This window comes from Oncorhynchus keta, chromosome 24 (genome assembly GCF_023373465.1).
Source record: "Oncorhynchus keta strain PuntledgeMale-10-30-2019 chromosome 24, Oket_V2, whole genome shotgun sequence".
Classification (NCBI taxonomy): Eukaryota; Metazoa; Chordata; class Actinopteri; order Salmoniformes; family Salmonidae; genus Oncorhynchus; species Oncorhynchus keta.
The window spans coordinates 4474330-4486927 of NC_068444.1; the positions used below are offsets into that span (position 1 = coordinate 4474330).

The 12598-nt window shown below is 39.4% G+C and overlaps 1 protein-coding gene across 1 annotated transcript in view; it reads right to left on the reverse strand.

Moving 5' to 3' along the window:
- Positions 1-9531: 9531 nt before the first annotated feature.
- The window catches only part of LOC127911260 (uncharacterized), a 403289-nt gene continuing 400222 nt past the window's right edge, over positions 9532-12598 (reverse strand). Inside the window, exon 3 of the mRNA XM_052477425.1 lies at positions 9532-9717. Coding sequence (XP_052333385.1) covers positions 9532-9717 — 186 coding nt within the window. The remainder of the gene's footprint in view (positions 9718-12598) is intronic.

Here is a 12598-nt window from a genome sequence, read left to right on the forward strand (position 1 = left end):
TGCATCCTGTTTCCATTGATCATCCTTGAGATGATGTGCTACGGTTGGACTCAGGTGCATCCTGTTTCCATTGATCATCCTTGAGATGATGTGCTACGGTTGGACTCAGGTGCATCCTGTTTCCATTGATCATCCTTGAGATGATGTGCTACGGTTGGACTCAGGTGCATCCTGTTTCCATTGATCATCCTTGAGATGATGTGCTACGGTTGGACTCAGGTGCATCCTGTTTCCATTGATCATCCTTGAGATGATGTGCTACGGTTGGACTCAGGTGCATCCTGTTTCCATTGATCATCCTTGAGATGATGTGCTACGGTTGGACTCAGGTGCATCCTGTTTCCATTGATCATCCTTGAGATGATGTGCTACGGTTGGACTCAGGTGCATCCTGTTTCCATTGATCATCCTTGAGATGATGTGCTACGGTTGGACTCAGGTGCATCCTGTTTCCATTGATCATCCTTGAGATGATGTGCTACGGTTGGACTCAGGTGCATCCTGTTTCCATTGATCATCCTTGAGATGATGTGCTACGGTTGGACTCAGGTGCATCCTGTTTCCATTGATCATCCTTGAGATGATGTGCTACGGTTGGACTCAGGTGCATCCTGTTTCCATTGATCATCCTTGAGATGATGTTCTACGGTTGGACTCAGGTGCATCCTGTTTCCATTGATCATCCTTGAGATGATGTGGTACGGTTGGACTCAGGTGCATCCTGTTTCCATTGATCATCCTTGAGATGATGTGGTACGGTTGGACTCAGGTGCATCCTGTTTCCATTGATCATCCTTGAGATGATGTGCTACGGTTGGACTCAGGTGCATCCTGTTTCCATTGATCATCCTTGAGATGATGTGGTACGGTTGGACTCAGGTGCATCCTGTTTCCATTGATCATCCCAGAGATGATGTGGTACGGTTGGACTCAGGTGCATCCTGTTTCCATTGATCATCCTTGAGATGATGTGCTACGGTTGGACTCAGGTGCATCCTGTTTCCATTGATCATCCTTGAGATGATGTGCTACGGTTGGACTCAGGTGCAGAGAAGAGATCAGATGAGGAATCAGGGATAAACATAGTAATACTTCACTGAGAAAAGGTCAAGGATCACTGGATCACTGTACACTTGAACCAACAAATACTAAGTCTCAAACTCACTCAGGAAGCAAAGGACCACAGAAAACACACCTCTTTTAACAGGGAAACAATCATGAAAAAATAAGACACACCTGAGTCCAATAAAATTCTCTAGGGCAGTCTCTGCCGCCCTCTGGTGCCAAGAGGACCCATGACAGAGATGTTTCTACAACTTGATTGGAGTCCACCTGTGGTAAATTACATTTATTGGACATGATGTGGAAAGGCAAACACATCAAATCAAATGTTATTGGTCACAAACACATGGTTCGCAGATGTCATTGTGAGTGTAGCGAAATGCTTGTGCTTCTAGTTCCAACAGTGCAGCAATATATAAGTAATATACATACATTCCACAACAAATACCTAATACACACAAATATATGTAAAGGAATGGAATAAAAATATATATGTATAAATATCTGGATGAGCAATGACAGAGCGGCATAGGCTAAGATGCAATAGATAGTCTAGAATGCAGTATATACAATTGAGATGAGTAATGGAAGATATGTAAACATTACCAGCCTCTACCCCCCCAAGCCATAAAACTGCTGAACAACTAATCAAATGGCCACCTGGACTATTTACATTGACCCCCCCCCATTTGTTTTTAGACTGCTGCTACTCACTGTTTATTATCTATGTGTAGTCACTTTACCCCTACCTACATGTAGACTGCTGCTACTCACTGTTTATTATCTATGTGTAGTCACTTTACCCCTACCTACATGTAGACTGCTGCTACTCACTGTTTATTATCTATGTGTAGTCACTTTACCCCTACCTACATGTAGACTGCTGCTACTCACTGTTTATTATCTATGTGTAGTCACTTTACCCCTACCTACATGTACTCACTGTTTATTATCTATGTGTAGTCACTTTACCCCTACCTACATGTAGACTGCTGCTACTCACTGTTTATTATCTATGTGATAGTCACTTTACCCCTACCTACATGTAGACTGCTGCTACTCACTGTTTATTATCTATGTGTAGTCACTTTACCCCTACCTACATGTAGACTGCTGCTACTCACTGTTTATTATCTATGTGTAGTCACTTTACCCCTACCTACATGTACTCACTGTTTATTATCTATGTGTAGTCACTTTACCCCTACCTATGTACACTGCTGCTACTCACTGTTTATTATCTATGTGTAGTCACTTTACCCCTACCTACATGTGCATCTCTGTTTATTATCTATGTGTAGTCACTTTACCCCTACCTACATGTACTCACTGTTTATTATCTATGGATAGTCACTTTACCCCTACCTACATGTAGACTGCTGCTACTCACTGTTTATTATCTATGTGTAGTCACTTTACCCCTACCTACATGTAGTCTGCTGCTACTCACTGTTTATTATCTATGTGTAGTCACTTTACCCCTACCTACATGTAGTCTGCTGCTACTCACTGTTTATTATCTATGTGTAGTCACTTTACCCCTACCTACATGTACTCACTGTTTATTATCTATGTGTAGTCACTTTACCCCTACCTACATGTAGACTGCTGCTACTCACTGTTTATTATCTATGTGTAGTCACTTTACCCCTACCTACATGTAGACTGCTGCTACTCACTGTTTATTATCTATACATAGTCACTTTACCCCTACCTACATGTAGACTGCTGCTACTCACTGTTTATTATCTATGTGTAGTCACTTTACCCCTACCTACATGTACTCACTGTTTATTATCTATGTGTAGTCACTTTACCCCCACCTACATGTACACTGCTGCTACTCACTGTTTATTATCTATACATAGTCACTTTACCCCTACCTACATGTAGACTGCTGCTACTCACTGTTTATTATCTATACATAGTCACTTTACCCCTACCTACATGTACTCACTGTTTATTATCTATGTGTAGTCACTTTACCCCTACCTACATGTACTCACTGTTTATTATCTATGTGTAGTCACTTTACCCCTACCTACATGTAGACTGCTGCTACTCACTGTTTATTATCTATGTGTAGTCACTTTACCCCTACCTACATGTACACTGCTGCTACTCACTGTTTATTATCTATACATAGTCACTTTGCCCCTACCTACATGTACTCACTGTTTATTATCTATGTGTAGTCACTTTACCCCTACCTACATGTACTCACTGTTTATTATCTATACATAGTCACTTTACCCCTACCTACATGTAGACTGCTGCTACTCACTGTTTATTATCTATGTGTAGTCACTTTACCCCTACCTACATGTACACTGCTGCTACTCACTGTTTATTATCTATGTGTAGTCACTTTACCCCTACCTACATGTAGACTGCTGCTACTCACTGTTTATTATCTATGTGTAGTCACTTTACCCCTACCTACATGTAGACTGCTGCTACTCACTGTTTATTATCTATGTGTAGTCACTTTACCCCTACCTACATGTAGACTGCTGCTACTCACTGTTTATTATCTATACATAGTCACTTTACCCCTACCTACATGTAGACTGCTGCTACTCACTGTTTATTATCTATGTGTAGTCACTTTACCCCTACCTACATGTACACTGCTGCTACTCACTGTTTATTATCTATGTGTAGTCACTTTACCCCTACCTACATGTAGACTGCTGCTACTCACTGTTTATTATCTATGTGTAGTCACTTTACCCCTACCTACATGTAGACTGCTGCTACTCACTGTTTATTATCTATGTGTAGTCACTTTACCCCTACCTACATGTACTCACTGTTTATTATCTATGTGTAGTCACTTTACCCCTACCTACATGTAGACTGCTGCTACTCACTGTTTATTATCTATGTGTAGTCACTTTACCCCTACCTACATGTAGACTGCTGCTACTCACTGTTTATTATCTATGTGTAGTCACTTTACCCCTACCTACATGTACTCACTGTTTATTATCTATGTGTAGTCACTTTACCCCTACCTACATGTAGACTGCTGCTACTCACTGTTTATTATCTATGTGTAGTCACTTTACCCCTACCTACATGTACTCACTGTTTATTATCTATGTGTAGTCACTTTACCCCTACCTACATGTAGACTGCTGCTACTCACTGTTTATTATCTATGTGTAGTCACTTTACCCCTACCTACATGTAGACTGCTGCTACTCTCTGTTTATTATCTATGTGTAGTCACTTTACCCCTACCTACATGTACTCACTGTTTATTATCTATGTGTAGTCACTTTACCCCTACCTACATGTACTCTCTGTTTATTATCTATGTGTAGTCACTTTACCCCTACCTACATGTACTCACTGTTTATTATCTATGTGTAGTCACTTTACCCCTACCTACATGTAGACTGCTGCTACTCACTGTTTATTATCTATGTGTAGTCACTTTACCCCTACCTACATGTACACTGCTGCTACTCACTGTTTATTATCTATGTGTAGTCACTTTACCCCTACCTACATGTAGACTGCTGCTACTCACTGTTTATTATCTATGTGTAGTCACTTTACCCCTACCTACATGTACACTGCTGCTACTCACTGTTTATTATCTATGTGTAGTCACTTTACCCCTACCTACATGTAGACTGCTGCTACTCACTGTTTATTATCTATACATAGTCACTTTACCCCTACCTACATGTAGACTGCTGCTACTCACTGTTTATTATCTATACATAGTCACTTTACCCCTACCTACATGTACTCACTGTTTATTATCTATGTGTAGTCACTTTACCCCTACCTACATGTAGACTGCTGCTACTCACTGTTTATTATCTATGTGTAGTCACTTTACCCCTACCTACATGTACAAATGACCTTGACTAACTTGTACCCCCACACACTGACTCTGTACTGGGACCCCCTGTATATAGCCTCCACACTGACTCTGTACTGGGAGCCCCTGTATATAGCCTCCACACTGACTCTGTACTGGTAGCCCCTGTATATAGCCTCCACACTGACTCTGTACTGGGACCCCCTGTATATAGCCTCCACATTGACTCTGTACTGGGACCCCCTGTATATAGCCTCCACACTGACTCTGTACTGGTAGCCCCTGTATATAGCCTCCACACTGACTCTGTACTGGGACCCCCTGTATATAGCCTCCACATTGACTCTGTACTGGGACCCCCTGTATATAGCCTCCACACTGACTCTGTACTGGGACCCCCTGTATATAGCCTCCACACTGACTCTGTACTGGGACCCCCTGTATATAGCCTCCACACTGACTCTGTACTGGGACCCCCTGTATATAGCCTCCACACTGACTCTGTACTGGTAGCCCCTGTATATAGCCTCCACACTGACTCTGTACTGGGACCCCCTGTATATAGCCTCCACACTGACTCTGTACTGGGACCCCCTGTATATAGCCTCCACACTGACTCTGTACTGGGACCCCCTGTATATAGCCTCCACACTGACTCTGTACTGGGACCCCCTGTATATAGCCTACACATTGCCTCTGTACTGGGACCCCCTGTATATAGCCTCCACACTGACTCTGTACTGGGACCCCCTGTATATAGTCTCCACGTTGACTCTGTACCGGTACCCCCTGTATATAGCCTCCACACTGACTCTGTACTGGGACCCCCTGTATATAGCCTCCACACTGACTCTGTACTGGGACCCCCTGTATATAGCCTCCACACTGACTCTGTACCGGTACCCCCTGTATATAGCCTCCACACTGACTCTGTACTGGGACCCCCTGTATATAGCCTCCACACTGACTCTGTACTGGTAGCCCCTGTATATAGCCTCCACACTGACTCTGTACTGGTAGCCCCTGTATATAGCCTCCACACTGACTCTGTACTGGGACCCCCTGTATATAGCCTCCACACTGACTCTGTACTGGGACCCCCTGTATATAGCCTCCACACTGACTCTGTACTGGGACCCCCTGTATATAGCCTCCACACTGACTCTGTACTGGGACCCCCTGTATATAGCCTCCACACTGACTCTGTGCTGGTAGCCCCTGTATATAGCCTCCACATTGACTCTGTACTGGTAGCCCCTGTATATACCCTCGTTAATGTTATTTTATTGTTTTACTATTTATCAGTTTTTACGTTACTTTATCTGGTAAGTATTTTCTTAACTCTTTCTTGAACTGCATTGTTGGTTAATGGCTTGTAAGTCAGCATTTCACTGTTGTATTCAGCACGTGACAAATAAAGTTTGATTTGATAATTGTAACCATAGGGATCTTAGAACCTGAAAAAGTTAGAGGAGAAACAGACTATATTGAGTCTGACTATATTATATTACACTGAGTCTGACTATATTATATTACACTGAGTCTGACTATATTATATTACACTGAGTCTGACTATATTATATTACACTGAGTCTGACTATAGTATATTACACTGAGTCTGACTATAGTATATTACACTGAGTCTGACTATATTATATTACACTGAGTCTGACTATATTATATTACACTGAGTCTGACTATATTATATTACACTGAGTCTGACTATATTATATTACACTGAGTCTGACTATAGTATATTACACTGAGTCTGACTATAGTATATTACACTGAGTCTGACTATAGTATATTACACTGAGTCTGACTATATTATATTACACTGAGTCTGACTATATTATATTACACTGAGTCTGACTATATTATATTACACTGAGTCTGACTATAGTATATTACACTGAGTCTGACTATAGTATATTACACTGAGTTGACTATAGTATATTACACTGTCTGACTATATTATATTACACTGAGTCTGACTATAGTATTTCACTGTTGTATTATATTACACTGAGTCTGACTATAGTAATTAAAGTCTGATATTATATACACTGAGTCTGACTATATTATATTACACTGAGGGATATTATAACACTGAGTCTGAATATTATATTACACTGAGTCTGACTATATTATATTACACTGAGTCTGACTATATTATATTACACTGAGTCTGACTATATTATATTACACTGAGTCTGACTATATTATATTACACTGAGTCTGACTATAGTATATTACACTGAGTCTGACTATATTATATTACACTGAGTCTGACTATAGTATATTACACTGAGTCTGACTATATTATATTACACTGAGTCTGACTATATTATATTACACTGAGTCTGACTATATTATATTACACTGAGTCTGACTATATTATATTACACTGAGTCTGACTATAGTATATTACACTGAGTCTGACTATATTATATTACACTGAGTCTGACTATATTATATTACACTGAGTCTGACTATAGTATATTACACTGAGTCTGACTATATTATATTACACTGAGTCTGACTATATTATATTACACTGAGTCTGACTATATTATATTACACTGAGTCTGACTATAGTATATTACACTGAGTCTGACTATATTATATTACACTGAGTCTGACTATATTATATTACACTGAGTCTGCCTATAGTATATTACACTGAGTCTGACTATATTATATTACACTGAGTCTGACTATATTATATTACACTGAGTCTGACTATATTATATTACACTGAGTCTGACTATATTATATTACACTGAGTCTGACTATAGTATATTACACTGAGTCTGACTATATTATATTACACTGAGTCTGACTATATTATATTACACTGAGTCTGACTATAGTATATTACACTGAGTCTGCCTATAGTATATTACACTGAGTCTGACTATAGTATATTACACTGAGTCTGACTATAGTATATTACACTGAGTCTGACTATATTATATTACACTGAGTCTGACTATAGTATATTACACTGAGTCTGACTATAGTATATTACACTGAGTCTGACTATAGTATATTACACTGAGTCTGACTGTCACGTTCTTTCAAAATCGAAACCCTACTCTTGTCGTCTTTCTCCAGCTTAAAGAAACTACGATGTGGGTAACCGGGAGCTTCTCGCTGTGAAGCTTGCCTTGGAGGAGTGGCGTCACTGGTTGGAGGGAGCGGAGCAACCGTTTGTGGTCTGGACTGACCACTAGAATCTGGTTTACGTGCAATCGGCTAAACGTCTCAACTCCCGTCAGGCCCGGTGGGCTTTGTTTTTTGGACGCTTCAATTTTTCCCTGACGTTCCGACCTGGGTCGAAGAACGGGAAGGCGGACACCCTGTCCCAGATGTTCTCCAAGACGGAGGAGAGTGGGGCCAAGACTGAGATGATTCTTCCCCAGAACGTTGTCGTGGGAGCCGTTACATGGAGGATTGAGGAGGAGGTGATGGCGGCTCTTCGGACACAGCCCGGGCCAGGTAACGGTCCACCCGGTCGGTTGTTCGTGCCTGAGTCGGTTCGTTCTGCTGTCCTTCAGTGGTACCCTGGTGTTGCTCGGACTATGGCGCTACTGCGCAGACGATTTTGGTGGCCTGCCATGGGAGAAGATACCCGGAGGTTTGTTGCCGCTTGTCCTGTTTGTGCTCAGAATAAGAGTACCAATCGGCCCAGCTCTGGGCTTCTTCACCCCCTACCTATTCCCCGGCGACCTTGGTCGCATCTGGCCTTGGATTTTGTCACGGGGTTGCCCTCTTCTGTTGGGAACACAGTTATTCTGACCATTGTGGACAGATTCAGCAAGTTTGCCCACTTTGTTCCCCTCTCCAAGCTGCCTTCTGCCACTGAGACGTCCGAGATCCTGGTTAGGGAGGTGTTCAGGGTCCACGGGTTGCCCTGTGACATTGTTTCTGACCGTGGTCCTAAGTTTACCTCTGCTGTCTGGAAATCCTTCTGTTTGGCCATTGGAGCTACAGTCAGTATCACATCTGGATTTCACCCCCAATCTAATGGTCAGGCGGAGAGAGCCAACCAGAAGATGGAGTCCACGCTGCGCTGTCTTGTTTCATCTGATCCCACCTCTTGGTCCTCTCAATTACCCTGGGTCGAGTATGCTCATAATACTCTCCCTTCATCTGCCACTGGGATGTCTCCCTTCCAGTGCCTGTACGGTTACCAACCTCCCTTGTTTCCTTCTCAGGAGCGGGATCTCTCGGTTCCTTCTGGCCAGACCCACATTCGTCGTTGCCACCGCACCTGGCATTGGCCAGGAAGGCCCTCCTTAAGGTTTCTGACCGGTATCAGATCCAGGCGAATCGTCGCCGTATTCCTGCCCCCGCTTATACCATCGGAGATAGGGTTTGGTTGGCTACACGGGATCTTCCTCTACGGACTTCGAGGAAGTCGAGGAAACTGTCACCGAAGTTCATTGGTCCGTTTGTAGTGGAGAAGATCATTAATCCTGTTGTGGTCCGACTCAAGTTGCCTGCTACACTAAGAGTACATCCCGCCTTTCATGTCTCCTGCCTCAAGCCGGTTCTCCTCAGTCCTCTGTTGCCCCCTCCTCCTCCTCGGATGATCGGAGGTGGTCCTGTCTACACAGTGCGCCGAATCATGGACTCCAGATGGCGGGGTCGAGGGTTCCAGTATTTAGTGGATTGGGAAGGATATGGTCCTGAGGAGAGGAGTTGGATTCCTCGGCGTCAGATCCTTGACGATGACCTGCTTCGTGACTTTTACCGCCTCCACCCTGGCGCTCCGGGTAGTCCACCCGGTGGCGTTCATCGGAGGGGGGGTACTGTCACGAATCCCGTTTCCTGAGTCTGTTTTTTGCCTGTGTTCTGTCCTGGAGTGTTTTTTTTCCGGCGTCCTGGAACGCACCCTGTCTGGTTGCCAGGCAATGTAGCCAGTTGGGAGTTCTGATGATCCGCACCTGTATCCCATCAGCTATCTGCACACCTGGTCCTGATCATCATCTCTCCTCTTCATAAGCCCGGACCTGACATCCCTTCCCTGCCGGATCGTTAGCCATGAACAGTATGTTGTGCCATAGTATCAGCCTCAAGTCAGATAGAATTTGTTTTGTTGGTTTTTACGTATTGCTTGCCTTAAACTTACCTCCGTTTGTTCTGTCTTCAGTTACTCACCCGGATCATTTACCCCATTCCCGCCTGGTCGTCGGAGGATTCCGCTACCCCATTGGATCCACCTATTACCCATCAACTCATCACCGCTGCCCGTGTGGTGAGGTTTACATTCTAGTTCATATCATATTAGTGTTTTACATTCTAGTTCATATCATATTAGTGTTTTACATTCTAGTCCATATCATATCAGTGTTTTACATTCTAGTTCATATCATATCAGTGTTTTACATTCTAGTTCATATCATATTAGTGTTTTACATTCTAGTTCATATCATATCATATTAGTGTTTTACATTCTAGTTCATATCATATTAGTGTTTTACATTCTAGTTCATATCATATTAGTGTTTTACATTCTAGTTCATGTCATATCATATTAGTGTTTTACATTCTAGTTCATATCATATCATATTAGTGTTTTACATTCTAGTTCATATCATATCATATTAGTGTTTTACATTCTAGTTCATATCATATTAGTGTTTTACATTCTAGTTCATATCATATCATATTAGTGTTTTACATTCTAGTTCATATCATATCATATTAGTGTTTTACATTCTAGTTCATATCATATCATATTAGTGTTTTACATTCTAGTTCATATCATATCATATTAGTGTTTTACATTCTAGTTCATATCATATTAGTGTTTTACATTCTAGTTCATATCATATCATATTAGTGTTTTACATTCTAGTTCATATCATATCATATTAGTGTTTTACATTCTAGTTCATATCATATCATATTAGTGTTTTACATTCTAGTTCATATCATATCATATTAGTGTTTTACATTCTAGTTCATATCATATCATATTAGTGTTTTACATTCTAGTTCATATCACATCATATTAGTGTTTTACATTCTAGTTCATATCATATCATATTAGTGTTTTACATTCTAGTTCATATCATATCACATTAGTGTTTTACATTCTAGTTCATATCATATCATATTAGTGTTTTACATTCTAGTTCATATCATATCATATTAGTGTTTTACATTCTAGTTCATATCATATTAGTGTTTTACATTCTAGTTCATATCATATCATATTAGTGTTTTACATTCTAGTTCATATCATATTAGTGTTTTACATTCTAGTTCATATCATATCATATTAGTGTTTTACATTCTAGTTCATATCATATTAGTGTTTTACATTCTAGTTCATATCATATTAGTGTTTTACATTCTAGTTCATATCATATTAGTGTTTTACATTCTAGTTCATATCATATTAGTGTTTTACATTCTAGTTCATATCATATTAGTGTTTTACATTCTAGTTCATATCATATTAGTGTTTTACATTCTAGTTCATATCATATTAGTGTTTTACATTCTAGTTCATATCATATTAGTGTTTTACATTCTAGTTCATATCATATCACATTAGTGTTTTACATTCTAGTTCATATCATATCACATTAGTGTTTTACATTCTAGTTCATATCATATTAGTGTTTTACATTCTAGTTCATGTCATATGTGTTTTTTTACATTCTAGTTCATATCATATCATATTAGTGTTTTACATTCTAGTTCATATCATATTAGTGTTTTACATTCTAGTTCATATCATATTAGTGTTTTACATTCTAGTTCATATCATATTAGTGTTTTACATTCTAGTTCATATCATATCATATTAGTGTTTTACATTCTAGTTCATATCATATCATATTAGTGTTTTACATTCTAGTTCATATCATATCATATTAGTGTTTTACATTCTAGTTCATATCATATTAGTGTTTTACATTCTAGTTCATATCATATTAGTGTTTTACATTCTAGTTCATATCATATCATATTAGTGTTTTACATTCTAGTTCATATCATATTAGTGTTTTACATTCTAGTTCATATCATATCATATTAGTGTTTTACATTCTAGTTCATATCATATTAGTGTTTTACATTCTAGTTCATATCATATCACATTAGTGTTTTACATTCTAGTTCATATCATATCACCTTAGTGTTTTACATTCTAGTTCATATCATACTAGTGTTTTACATTCTAGTTCATATCATATCACATTAGTGTTTTACATTCTGGTTCATGTCATATTAGTGTTTTACATTCTAGTTCATATCATATCATATTAGTGTTTTACATTCTGGTTCATATCATATTAGTGTTTTACATTCTAGTTCATATCATATTAGTGTTTTACATTCTAGTTCATATCATATTAGTGTTTTACATTCTAGTTCATATTATATTAGTGTTTTACATTCTAGTTCATATCATATTAGTGTTTTACATTCTAGTTCATATCATATCATATTAGTGTTTTACATTCTAGTTCATATCACATCATATTAGTGTTTTACATTCTAGTTCATATCATATCATATTAGTGTTTTACATTCTAGTTCATATCATATCATATTAGTGTTTTACATTCTAGTTCATATCATATCATACTAGTGTTTTACATTCTAGTTCATATCATATTTACATTTACATTTAAGTCATTTAGCAGACGCTCTTATCCAGAGCGACTTACAAATTGG